Here is a 14,033-nt window from a genome sequence, read left to right as displayed (position 1 = left end):
AGGAAAACTTTTTAGCTTAAACAAAGCTCACTATAACATGAAATCGATCCAAAAAAAAAAGAAAAGCACATAAAAAAAACTAAAACCTTACCTCAAAAAGTCATTTTTTTTTTTACTTTTTTTCCCTAAAGAAGGAGATTCAACAATAGTCAATATTTCTTTAACCCCAAAATGGTGTTTCAAAGGACAAGTTTCAATTACTTATAGCGCAGTTGGCTTTACTTGCTCTGTATTTATTCCCAAATAAATTCAATGGTCAGGACTTAGTCTCCCGTCTCACTGTTCCAAATTCCACTTTAATGCACGCCATTTTTTTTGATTCAAAAAGGGCAAGTTTTATTAAAAAGCAATACATCACTAGGAAAGTAATGGTATTGGTAAAAGAAGAATACAAAAAATAATCCAAAAATTACATAGACTCAATGAACAACAGCTTCCCAGTCGTGAAGTACCATGTCCAATGTGATTCCTTCAAATATTTTAGTTCCCACATACCAATTATAAATCAGAGTTTTGATACCATCTTTCAAGTTACTAGTTGAATTGTATCTGCCATTAAAATTCTTGAGTTCCTTTCAAGCCAAACAGCCCACCAGATTGCAAATGGTATTATGTCCCAAATCCTAGTTTTCAAACTTAAATTCTTCCCTTTTTTTTTCTCCATTCCCATAATGTATCTCTGAAACTGCCTTGGAAAACCCATTGAAGATTGTAAACACTTAAGAAATAAAACCAAATTTCTCTAGTTGTATCACAATGCAAGAACAAGTGTTGGTTTGATTCAGCACTTTTCTTACATAACAGACAGCAATTCATATTATATGAATTCCTCACAGAATCCATTGTTGGTGCAACATTATAGCAGAGAGATCAAACAAAGAAAATCACCTTCTGTGGAACTTTTGGATTCCATACACTCTTGTAAAGGAAAGCTAACAAGCCATCATCCTCTAATGATTTATAACACTCTGACACTGAGAATGTTTTTGTACCATTCTTCCATAATCTGTGATCCTGACCTTCACCTCTATTAAAGGTATCCAACAAATTCATCAGATGAGCTACCTCTTTAATCTCAGCTTCCTTCAAATTCCTGCAAAACTTAAAATTCCAACTGTTTCCAGCATTTTCATCCGACACTTCCTGAACAGTAGCATCTTGCAGTCTGCTCAAACTGTATAGATTTGGAAACCTTTCTTGTAAAGATTCCTCAGTCAGCCAAACATCCTTCCAGAAGAGAACTCTATCACCATTGTTCACCTGTAAAGTTGAATTTTGCTCCACATGACTTCTACTCTTCAGAATGCCAGCCCATAAACTTTTCCCCACTGACTTGATTGTAGGATTTGAAAGAAAATACTTTTCATTACCACCAAATTTAAGCCTCACAATTTTTCTCCATAGAGCTTTTTCTTCATTTCCATACCTCCATATCCATTTGGCATGTAAGGACCTATTCATCAGTCTTAACTTCTTAATACCAGTTCCACCACCTTCCTTTGGTAAATTTATCTTTTTCCAGCCTACCCAGCTTTTCTTAGGTTTGTTATTCACAGAACCCCAAAGAAATTGTCTCATAATCTTCTCCATTTGCTTCTCAACGGAAACTGGAAGTTGAAAAAGAGATAAATAATATACTGGTAAACTTGAAAGTACATTTTGAATCAACATGAGTCTACCTCCTTTTATAAGATACTTTCTTTGCCACATGCTGAGCTTTTTTTAAAAAATTTGCAGAATTACATCTCATACTCCCACTGCCTTAAACTTGTTGCCCAAAGGAATTCCTAAATATTTCATAGGAAAAGCAGTAATTTGATACCCGAAAATAATTGCATCCTCCATAGCATTCACAACATTACCAACTAGTACTAATACACTTTTTTGAAAATTCACTTTTAGACCAGATACCAGTTCAAAACCCAATAATTTTTTTTTTAAGATTGTTTAGCTGTGCATGACTGTCATCAAGGAAAATTCACGCCATCAGTTATCCCCTTTGATATTCTTAACTTCTCCTTCGGAAATGACGGAATACACAACTCCTTTCATATTTGGGATACCAAACAAAACAAAACGACAACACCCCACTATTCGGCTTCTAGCGTGGGCGAGAATATATGACTAGAATATACAGTCCGTGACAGATAAAAGATGCACAACCAGGTCACTGTTTTTGGTATAAAAGATTATGGTGTGTTTCAAGCACAGTCCGCTCCCCAAATGTGTCATTCAACAAAGCAAAACCATCTAAAAAAATATCATGCATGTGTACAACCAGCGACTGGAAGAGACCGCGTTTCCTAATGGCTATCCCCTACAGGCTACATAGTCCGCGAGTTACAACACTAGAGGTGTCATTATCCATGCACAAAAACTCCAACAAAACAAATTGTTCATAAAAACCCCATTTAACATAAACTGTCTATATTACCCTTCTAATTTAAATCACCTCACCAAAAACAAAAATCAACCCCACCTTTAATTTTATAATTTCCACCAACAAGACACCATCGTGCCACCACCACTGACCACCATCGCCGCCAACCACCACCACCGCACCTCCACTACCATCGCCACCGCGCCACCGCGCCATCCACCACTACAGACTCCAAACCACCACCACCGCCGACTGCCACCACCACCGCCACCGCCACCGCACCTCCACCACCATCGCCATCGCGCTACAACCGCCGTCCACCACCGCCGCCCCCACCACACGCCGTCCACCACCTCCACCGTCCGCCACCGCCGACCGCCACCACCACCGTCCGCCACCACCTGCCACCACTGCCACAGCACCACCACCGTCGTCCACACGCCACCACCACCGACCACCTTCCACCACCGCCACCACCACTACCGCACCACCACTGCGCCAGCCACCGCCACCAGCCAGCACCACCACTATCCACCATCGCAGATCACCAACGCCGCTGACCACCAACGACCAAAACCAGCACCACCGCGATCACCACGCCGCTGACCACCACCGACCAAAACCAGCACCCCCGCGATCACCACGCCGCCGACCACCACCGACCAAAACCAGCACCACCGCCAACACCTGCCGCACCGCCACCAACACCACGACCGCCCACTACCACCACCGACCAAAAATTAGATGAAACCGATTTTGGTTTCATCATTAATACGATTGGTTTCATCATAAAATAAGATGAAACCATAATTGGTTTCATGAGAATTCAACTGCAAGAAAAATTATAAGAGGTATTATACATGTTCATTGATAGAAAGACAACATTGAAATGTCATGATTGAGATGGCATGCCTAAATGTTATTTTAAAAAGCTTCGAAACACCAAGGGATGAAACATAACTAAACAAAGTGAACCTTAGTCGAAGATCGATCCTGTTTCCGGAAACGCATATATAAGCAACTATTGTAACCACAAAAATATAAGAAATCCATTCAAAATAGACACAAAATTGCAGATATGCAGATGCAGCATAACAAAAGTATACAAGATAAAAATATATCGAAGCTAGGCAGAGCATCGGTTAACAATGAAACTTGAACGACTCATCCAAGACTGTACAATAAGGTAAGTGCATAGATGTGTTGTCTCGCATATATATCACTCATAGTCTAAGAATGAGACAAGATGGATGAAATTGTGCAGATCTTAGTTAAAAACTCCAGTGATGAATTTGCCAGTGTTTTGGCCATTAGCGCGATAGTATTTATTGGCTAGAGGACCTTGCACTACTCCTGATGGACCCAACTTATCTTTATACACTGGGGGAGAAGGGGGAGACTTGTTAACTGCATGTACACTTTAAACTGGGGGTCTGAGTAGCAGAAGCAGTTGAAGCAGCAGCAAGTGCAACAGGTGCGGATGGTTTTGGTTCCTCATGAGCAGCAAAGAGATATCCTAAAAACTATGACCTCCTCCATAACTGACTCCACGACCCATTTATCTGAAATACCAACAAGATTGGTTTCGTCGACATAAAATATAGAAGAAAAAAAATCACATATTAGATGAAAGAAAAATTTCATTCAAACCTCAACAACATCATTAGTTATAGCTAGAATTCAAACCACACAACTACCTAAACATTATCACATTCAGTTTCATAACATTCTGTAAAGCACCCACCAACAACATTTTGTAACTCAACTTTTTATGTTTCAGACTTAACGTAAACACAAATACCACTTCTTTGATTCAAAGCACATAATCTTCATCACAGCTAGCATTATAAATCCTAATCCACGGATATCAAACACAACAACAATTCAAACTCATAAACAAAATTCAATTTAAGTAAGGATAAGATTAGATGGAACCAATTTTGGTTTCATTATAAATACGATGAAACCAATTTTGGTTTCATCATAAATAAGATGAAACCATAATTAGTTTTTTCATATATAAACCATGATTCATTCTGTTTGACCACACCAATAGCAATAACCTGTGTTGGCTTATAAAAAAAATAACTTGAAACTCGCATAAATATTGCATGGCTGACACACAGAGATCTCAATATTCAGAACATGGTCATTCAATTCATTCATTATTGCCAAAGCCCAAAGGTAAGTCATACAGGCAAAATAAGGAGACATACTTCTTCACACTAATGGGATAAACATAAGTTAGTCGCAATTTTCCGATAAAACATGCACATTATACTTATATCCTATCAGTGATCACAAAGATTATGGTGTTTTCCTTTACTAAAAATAAACACAAACCTCCTTCCCAAAAGACCATAGCTCATGATCAACAATGCCATTTTTAGAATGGCCTCCGCAAAAATTTCTAAATTAGCAAAAATTAAATGAAACCCATTTTGGTTTCATCATAAATAGATGAAACCATTTTTGGTTCCATCATAACTAAGATGAAAACATAATTGGTTTCATTCAAATGTCTATTCAACTGCAAGGAAAATTAGAAAGAGGTATTATACACGTCCATTGAGAGAAAGGCGTCATTGAAATGTCATGATTGACATGGCATGCCTAAATGCTATTTCGCAAAGCTTTGAAAACACTAATGGATGAAACGTAGCTAAACAAAGTGCTCACCACCACAAAATTACTAAGATGAACTTATTTTCTCCCCAGTTGTTTAAGTTGCAGGTAAGACTATACGAGCTGCAAATACTTTGCAAGTAGATACTACATTACCTATCTCTACATTTTCAGCACAAATAATAAAATGGAGAAATTATGGAGCTACATTAACTTCACCACAAAGAAAAATGATAGAACTAGTTTTGTTATGCCCAAAGCTAATCGCATACACATGCTTACCCATTATGTATCCAAGCATCCCTTCAAATTTTCAAGTACATACTGGATGTCGAATGTGAACTCGCAGAGTTTCACCTGCTTCTCTTCCAAGTAGTTACTTAGTTTATAGACTGACCAGAACCTGCGAACACATAAAAGTACGCATCAAATAACCAAATAATAACAGTATTAATGTGACAAAACCATATCAATGTGGCAAAACCGAAGAACATGTATGACAACAACAAAACAGTAATATGGTCTATTAATGAGTACCAATATATGTCTAACACATGCCAGGTAACTACATAAGATTATCAAAAGTGAACCCTGAGCTTTGAAGCAGCATGAGGCCATATACCCAGACTGATTTCAATAAGGATGCCAGGCATGTAATGTTAATCAAAACAAATATAAGAAAAAGCAACACCCACCCTTTTGCATGATGAGATATAAACACGAGAACCTAATGAGCTAGCATTGTCTTGTGTGTGTCATTTAATTTCATTTGTAAGACAATGATACATGGGTATACTCATAACAGGCATCAGCCAACTAAAAGGCATTCCCATAACAATTAGGTACATGTTTTCAGTTCTTCAGCATCAAGAGTCCATAATGGATAAGTAAAATCAGCTACCTCGTTGTGCATGATAAAATAAATATGTGTCCGTTCTTGTAATGCAAATTTCTGAAAGCACATGTGCCGGAAGATGTGAGATTGATGCAAAAAACTATACTTCATAATCTAAGCAACATAAAAAGAAAAAGTGATGGAAGATAATGGGAGAAAGGAGAGGGCAGGGATGGTAAAAAGTTCCCTAACAATGCATCTCTAATTGAATTGCAAAGCTCTATCAGTAGAAAATTTAATGAAATGTTCAGCTGCTTAGAACTCATTATAAAGTAGAAACCTACATATAGGAGAGACTATCTATCGATGTTGACCCGCATCTTTGATTTATTTGGTGATGTACGGTAAGTGTAGGACCCTGGGTAACAAACATTGGATCTTACTGGCAGCTCACGAATAAAACTTCAATTCTGCAATGTTAAGAAGCCTCTGGTTACCCGATATACAAAAACCACTGTATAATTAGCACATTCCAAGACTAGTTTCCCAAACCACTCAGTTTTGAGATTGACATCTATGTTTACACCAGTAATATTATTCCACCAACAAATCAATTAACACCAAAAAGAAAAAATTCAACTTTTCTTTGGGATTTTCAATTCTCAGTTTCAACAAAATTCACAACAAAACAAGATCCAGTATCTAATTTAATTAAAAAAATCAATGAAATAATAAGATTTTAATTACTTACCAACTTCAAATTACCATTAAAATTCATCGTTTCTCCCAAGACAAACACCAGCAGATGAAATTGAATCTCCGTCAATGGTTCATTTCCACCATGAGATCAATTCGCCACCATCACCACCTTGGTTTTGCTAATTCAGTTTGTAATAATACTCAAATACATGAATCATTTCGGCTTACTCTCAGATTCAATCGTATTACTATCAATCAATTCAACTTATTGCTTGTGGTGGTGGAGGAAAAGGAGGAAGAAGAGGAGGTGTTGTTGGTGGGGTTGGGGGAAGAAGGAAACAAGGAGAAGAAGGTGTGGATTTGCTAGAGGTACAGAAGAAGAAGGAGAAGGTGTTGCTACTGGTGGTGAAGGGGGAGGAGGATGGGATTAAGAGGATTTGGTGTTGATGTCAACGTCGTAACTGGTTGGTGGTCGCGGAGGTATTATTGGTGGCGATGTAAATGGTAGTAGCAGAAAAAAGAAGGTTGGTATTAGATCTGAAACTGGTGGTGGTTTATGGTAATGCGGCGGTCGGAGGTGGTGGTGCTGTTAAGGAAGGAGGAAAAGGAAATGAATTAAGAGAGAAGAGGAAAATTTTATATGCATATGCGTATAGTGAAGGGCAAGATTGGAAAGTCAAAAAAGTAATGAAAACTAAATTTAATAATTTTAAATTGAAATGGAGTTGTTGTATCATTTTTCCGGGATATGGTTTTCATTTATTCTAAATAATATGACTGGTGTTTTTGTAACTCAAAGAGTATCACCTTGATTTTTTATAGCTTAATATGTTTAAATTGAGTGTCAAGAAAGATGGATTCCAATAAGTTAAAGAAAGATGGATTCCAATAAGTTACAAGTACCCATGGCTAATTTTTAGAAGTAATATAATTGAAACATCAAATCGGAAGAAACTCCAACTTTTCATGAATTTGGTTAAAACACTTGCAAATTCATCACATAGAATATCATAAAAATACGGAGAAGCATCTAGTCCACTGAGAAAGATAGGAAACAGAGACAGAAAAACTTAGCGAGTGAATCTTGTAGGATTTTCAGGAAGAGACAAATGATGTCTACGCCATAATGTAGTACATATCTGTTCTCTGGTTATTGCTCTTACGGGCTTGCCAACCTCGATCACGTTAACTACGAAAGAGAGAAAAATACAATAAATGCATAACTTTTGGCAAAACCATAAAGGAAGATACAAAAAACAAAATACAGACTTATACAAGAAGTAACTTACTGTTATCCCATCCACCCGTGCAACTATCATGTAAACTCGCATAAACAAGCGCTCTCTCAACCAAACAGATGGCCTCATCCAGCCCCATGTCCACCTTGAATCCGTCTGACAAGATCTTATTAGCAAACCATGCACCAGTTCCCAAGCAGAAGAATGGTTGGTTAACATCAATTCTATTGCAATCATCGGCAAACGAGATGCAAGGAACACATACACCCTCCTAAAATACACAACATAGTTTATGATAACGAGAAACAAGAAGATAAAAACTATTTTCTTTAATCTGCATCTTTAACAGAAAAGATTGTTCAAGAAGACGACCAAATCATAAAAGATTCAACCTTTCTCGAACATCTAAGCTAAAAACACCTAACTAAAATAAAGGGTCTTTTAATATATTTATAACACCCAAACAAAAAGAATATGAAGTATTAACCAAAGAAATGAGTCCAATGAACTGGAAAGGACGGAAATGAGTCGATAGAACTACAATTAACAAATCTCACATCTCTTCGAAAGCGTTTTTTCTTTTTATCGTAAAAAATATCATAATAAGATCATAGCCAGTAAAAAGAAAGATTCATACCTCTAACTGATCGAAGGCACCAAGAATAGTTCCAGACTTCCCTTGGCACGATGATGACGATTCTTCTCTCAAGAAATCAGCTAGTTCGCTAACTGTAGGTCTTTTAGCTCTCTCATTCTTAACATCTCTAAAACGGCTCTCCAACACGCCAACTGTGATACTCAAAGTCTTCCAAGAACTACATATTCCAACACACATGTCATCGAGACGAAGAACCTTATCAGCTTTCAAGTTTAAGCCTTCAGAATTATCTTTTGTAGTAAGTTTCCCATCAGCGGCTACTATGATGAATCTATCCGTTTTCAAGGCAATTGATGTCCCATGGTAATCAGAGACTCCATCAGGAATGAAATCTGAGATCTCATCAACTCCTGCAAGAAACTTTTGAACTTCTACTTGGAGGGCTGGAGTCAATGAATCTTGTCCACGGAGATTATTAACCAACTGTAATTCTTCAGACGCTCGGGAGATTCGAAGGGTTACTTTATTGCCAGCACCAAGCCTGCACTCAGAACAACAAAAGTTAGCCATGTTTACTAACAAATATCAGTGTACTTGTCAAAGAAGCATGACTACCTGGAGACAAATAAATAAATCCGAAGTCATAACCGAAGTTCATGACGTAATGATATTTCATATGAATCCAATCATTTTTGTGGTGCTAACAACACTTAGTAGTACTGGGATATAATAGCACCATCAATTGTCATTCCAGGAATATGGAGAATTGAGTTACCGCCAGGAAAAACATAGATCTGGACAGCATAAGCTATTGACCAACCAATATGCAGATACTTTCTTTTTTTGTGCGAAACCTTATGAAAAATTACAAATTGTGAACCTCAATCCTCTTTTTTATTCTGATTAAGCAGACCATTTAGATGTGGAAAAAAGAAAGTGAAACTATGCAAAAATGTTAGCTGTCGAACTATGCAAAACAAGGGCCTTATGTTATAGTAAGCAATATTCTAAAATGTGACTGAGATAAAAGGGGGAAAAACCTGCTAAAGTACTCATCCGCATCATTATCAGACCAATCGTATTCCGTTGCAAAAACAGGATGTTGTACCTCCATGAAATACTTTGGGTGTCGGACCTTTGACAATTTTGTTCCAAACTGCTTTTGCATATTGAGAAACTGGAACAAACAATGAGAATATATAGAGTTTTTATGACCTTGATATAAAGAAAGGTTACAGGGGTTACTTCAGATAGCTGAGATAATTTGCACGCTAAGAGCATGGGTGGATGAATTTGATTGTCAGTTGTTGCACCACACCACTGACTATCATCCTCCAGCAATCGACCCAACTCGCTGAGGAAATATTCCCAGTCTTCAGAACTGCCACGAATTCAAAGAGCATCATAAATGCAGCATCCGTGTCCATATAGAACCACCAAAAAGTAACATGACATAATTTCTGTTTACCCAAGTGGACGACATGCAAAAAACTATGTATGGACGAATCTAGTATTTGATTGGCAAACGTAGTCTCTCTTCCTAAAAGAAGATAGTTACCATTTCAGTGACTGAGAAATCAAGATCTCCGCGGCAGGACTATACCAACATAAAAAATGAGCAAGAAGCATATCCCCCTGTCAAGTTAAGGTTAAACAGAAGCAACACGGAACTTATGATAGGTACAAATTCCATCCCGAAATAAATATTGATACAATACAGCAGATTGAAGTTCTATTATGAAATTTAAGATAACAGCCTTCCCCTGAACCTTTACATCATATATTTAGGCCCAAACATGGTCAGAAACAAGAAACATAACTTTGGCTACCCCAGGTACAACTTTAAAATAAAATTGGAAACATGTGCAGTCCGCCGGGCACTTTGTCTATCAAAAATAATCTATGGTCGATGCCTGAAAAGAAGCTCATGTCCACATGGAAAAACCAAAACACACAATCAAGGTTATGTTCCGCTTAGATAATCTATGTCTGTTTTCACATTCATACATTCATAATCTATATATGGTTCGATAAACCCTACGTCTGCTACCATGTATAAAGACTTTACATCCACTTTCATGTGGACGGTACTAAAACAACGAAAAACCTAGCTAGCATTCATAAATTTGTAGGTAATAGCAAACCGTAGCAACTTCTAATACAACTTCAAATTTTAGTAAAAAGAAGACTTGTGACAATACCTTTATACTAGCCTATCAACTTCACATATTAGAAGTGTCGAACCCAACATGGATAGGATTTCACGAGCATGATTGTACTCTTCATGTTGTTGTTGCACTACAGAAATGAATACTAGAAGGGCTGCAAAATAGTTAAACAGATATATTAGCATAGGCTGTCGAATAAACAAAAGGAATAGAAGAAGTGCTCGCCTTCTGGTTCATCCAAGTTATGGGTGGTCGCATACTTCTTGAGCAAGTGAGGAACCACCTACACCCAAATAAGCAAAATGAAATGGTCATGTTTATTAGAAAACCTCTAAATGAATGCTGCAAACAGTCTGTATTCATTCATAAAACCAACATAATATGGTCGGGTTCAATAGCAAACCTGAAGTTGAATGCTGAAAACAGCCCACATCAGAAACTTCTCTTCTCGAGAAAGCTTGTACATTTTTAGGCAGATCTGTATCAAACATCAAACAAACAGATGTCCAGAAACTATGAGCACAGAAACAATGACATTGTTCTTGCTTCTCATACATATAAAGCAGGAATATACTTGAGGTTATTGAACATCGTCTCACCATAAGTTGATTTACAAACAAAGACTCACGGGCATAACATTGGAAAAGTACCATCATCAAGCCCAAATCTTTGGAAACTTCCGCACAAGCATCTTCGTAGAAAGTGATTGCTAAATCTTCTGGAAGGTGTATCAACAGAAGACGAAGAAATTAAATACATCAATGCAATGCAACGCAATATTATACAACTACTTAGACAAAATGAGCTAAAAGAATTTCTAGACTTCTAGTATACCTAAGAGTGTTAAACGTAATATCGATCTTGACAAGCATCAGTATCATCAAAAGACCTAATACCAAGGTTCGCAAATGAGAGGATTATTTCTCAAAATTACTTATAACTATGATTCCATTTCCAGATGAAAAATTGGAATTGTTTTGCGGTTCTAATCCTACTGGAAAAACTATAGTCAGTTTAGGATTATATTCCCAGTTGGAAAACTAAAGTTCGATCTAGCTCGAAATGACTCATATAATAGAGTTTCTCGTCTACAAAGAAAGACATATTATTATATAATATGTTGTACCGTCTAAGCAATAACAACTGGAGTGGCAGTTAAGTTTTTCTAAGCAAAATTTGGTTCACAAATTTGAGTTCTATTGGACAATTTTATAGGCATATATACCCGCACAAACATTTTAGTGCTAAAAGTAACTTACTGCGTTCCAGAAGTTGGCAAATGGTTTGGAAAATGTTTAATACATCGGGAAGAACCGATTTATCAGCGAAAATTTTCTCTTTCGCATCTAAGCAAATAGATAGTGCTTCGACATGGCCAGTTCTTGCATACACAAGAGCCTTGAGTACCTAATCAATAGAGAATGGATACGAGGATCAGGAATAACCAAGTATAACATCATAATAAAAAAACATTGAGAACACTTAACATGTATTTAAGAGAAGCATCACATACGAAATAAGATCCATCATAGATATATTTTCTGTATATCAAAAAATAAAATAATAATACACGAGCGTGTACTCTGATCGGAGAAACAAAAAAACAAAGACTCATACAAGGGTATACACCAACTGAAATTAGATTTCAGTGTACTGTGATTCCTGATAAATCACTAAGCGGACAAAAAATATCTACAGAATATTAGCACATACCAAGACTAGTGCAGAAGATGGATATTCAGATTCTAGCTTCTTGATGAACTTTAGAGCTTCAATGAACAGGCGAGACTCGATCAAATCCTTTGCTTGTTGAATACTGTTCTCTAGAATAGCACTCGCCATTCCGAGCTTTCACCTGAAGTTAGTGGACAAGCGTATCACATGAAGGCGTTAAAAAGGAGCAAATGACTGGTTTCTCTTTTATTTTTTATCTTTCTAACAGGATATTTTGTTGAGATTCCATGTGGTCATTCAGTAGAATTCCAGAAGTGAAGTACAGATGACTTGGTGTATCAAGCACTAGTAGATCTTATTGGGTCAGTTCAGTAGCCGACCCATAGTAATTGGGTCAGCCAAATCAGGAGAAATAAATTATCATGCCCTAATTCCCTTAATTCAGTTTCCTGGTATTTTGAATCTGTTGAAAAAAAATTCACCGGAAACCCCACATTCAAGCATAGGTGTTTGTATAACCAAAGAGGGTTAGAGGATATGTAACTTCTTAGATCGCTAAAATCAGAATCCAACAGCAGCAAACATTATAATCAATCGTTACTTGAAGTTTGTCTTCAAACACCAAAGACTGTTGCTATGAAAAGCTCCTGTATCTTTGTAATACCCGAACCTTTGTCCAATGGCGGAACCAGAAATCCTGGTTACCCCTGGCTTGACCATTTTACACTCCCGGTTAGGCTGGCTTAAGCCTAAAATTAGGGTACTAAAATTTGGCACAATAGAAATAGGCTGGTAAAAAAATGGTTTTTATGGGCTTTAGGGGTGGCTTAAGCCAGCCCAACCTAGGCTGTAGTTCCGCCCCTGCGGCTTTGTCTCTGATCACCAAAACTAACTTTGCTTTCCTCCAGAAGAAAACTCGTTTGGGGTTTTAGATAAAACTCATGAACTTTTTATTTTAAGGGGTGTTTTTACTTTTTAAGCCTGGTTTAATTGGGGCCCCTGAAAACAATTAGGGGACCTGCACTACAGGACGAAAAGGAACATGAAATAGCAATTATGGATTATCCTTTATTCCAAATTTTTTGAAATAGCTAAACTACCCCTAAATTATTAGTGTTAATTAAGTTAATTATGTTTTATGATAATCAGGGGTGAAAGAAGGAGATATAGTTTTTTTTTTTGATAAGTCAAAAAATTGAATTAAAGGAATGCCCCAAGTTTTTTTTGTATGGTATGGGTTTGAAACTCTGGCAGATGTTTTGCAACAACCTGACCTTGACAGAAATGCAAGGGTTAGTGATATCATTGTGCAGGATCAATGGCAGCTGGAAGGAGTTCATATGCACGACCTCGTCAGTGCTGGTGTGGATCTGGAGAGCTTGCCAAGGAGGCACACATGCAGTGATAGGAAGATATGGATGCCGGACCTTAAAGGTTTATTCTCTGTTAGTCTGCAAGGGAGCTGGTGAGGATGAGATATCCGGTGCTGGAGGAAGCAAATCTGTTATGGAAGAGTGTTGTGCACCCTTCTTTGGCAGCGCAAAATTGGAAGTTTGTCAGGGGAGCTTGTGCAACTCTGGATAAAGTAAAGAGCAGGTTCAAGATAGCTCTTCCGTCGAGGTGCAGTGTGTGCCAGATTGAGGAGGAGTCTTTGGAACATGTTCTTTGGAGCTGTAGTGCTGCGAATCGGGTTTGGCAATGGCTGGCAGGTATTTTCCATATTATTCCTCATTATAACTTGCTTGCTGCTAACAAGGAAGCGAAAGGGCGTAGTAGAATGATTAAAGACCTGTGGTTAGTCTCAATCTTGGTGCTG

At 37.5% G+C, this 14,033-nt stretch overlaps 1 protein-coding gene and 1 long non-coding RNA gene across 3 annotated transcripts; both read right to left on the bottom strand.

The window, feature by feature from the left end:
* Positions 1-3,593: 3,593 nt before the first annotated feature.
* LOC113303252 lies at positions 3,594-7,226 on the bottom strand. Its single transcript, XR_003337366.1, has 3 exons — positions 6,592-7,226; positions 5,288-5,408; positions 3,594-3,942 (listed from the first exon to the last, which is right to left on the bottom strand). It is a non-coding gene; the product is annotated as an uncharacterized LOC113303252 (long non-coding RNA).
* Positions 7,227-7,376: 150 nt separating this feature from the next.
* On the bottom strand, positions 7,377-11,006 carry LOC113303356. Of its 2 annotated transcripts, none has more exons than XM_026552387.1 (8): positions 10,947-11,006; positions 10,577-10,826; positions 9,934-10,010; positions 9,621-9,756; positions 9,416-9,552; positions 8,415-8,916; positions 7,829-8,048; positions 7,377-7,728 (listed from the first exon to the last, which is right to left on the bottom strand). In XM_026552387.1, the coding sequence occupies exons 3-8, from the start codon at positions 10,002-10,004 to the stop codon at positions 7,610-7,612; spliced, it is 1,185 nt and encodes a 394-aa protein (XP_026408172.1). In that variant the 5' UTR covers positions 10,005-10,010; positions 10,577-10,826; positions 10,947-11,006; the 3' UTR covers positions 7,377-7,609. The 2 variants fall into 2 exon arrangements, with proteins under 2 accessions (XP_026408172.1, XP_026408173.1); XM_026552388.1 differs by having other exon boundaries at positions 9,416-9,531.
* Positions 11,007-14,033: the final 3,027 nt, after the last annotated feature.

Source organism: Papaver somniferum, chromosome 8 (genome assembly GCF_003573695.1).
Source record: "Papaver somniferum cultivar HN1 chromosome 8, ASM357369v1, whole genome shotgun sequence".
Classification (NCBI taxonomy): Eukaryota; Viridiplantae; Streptophyta; class Magnoliopsida; order Ranunculales; family Papaveraceae; genus Papaver; species Papaver somniferum.
This window is presented reverse-complemented; position numbering and strand designations above follow the sequence as displayed.

Coding starts and splice junctions, on each gene's coding strand:
- LOC113303356 (XM_026552387.1), bottom strand. CDS start 10,004: ATGCTTCTTGCTCATTTTTTATGTTGGTATAGTCCTGCCGCGGAGATC. Junction 8,917..9,415: donor GCGGATGAGTACTTTAGCAG/GTTTTTCCCCCT, acceptor TTCTGAGTGCAG/GCTTGGTGCTGGCAATAAAG. Junction 7,729..7,828: donor CACGGGTGGATGGGATAACA/GTAAGTTACTTC, acceptor TCTCTTTCGTAG/TTAACGTGATCGAGGTTGGC.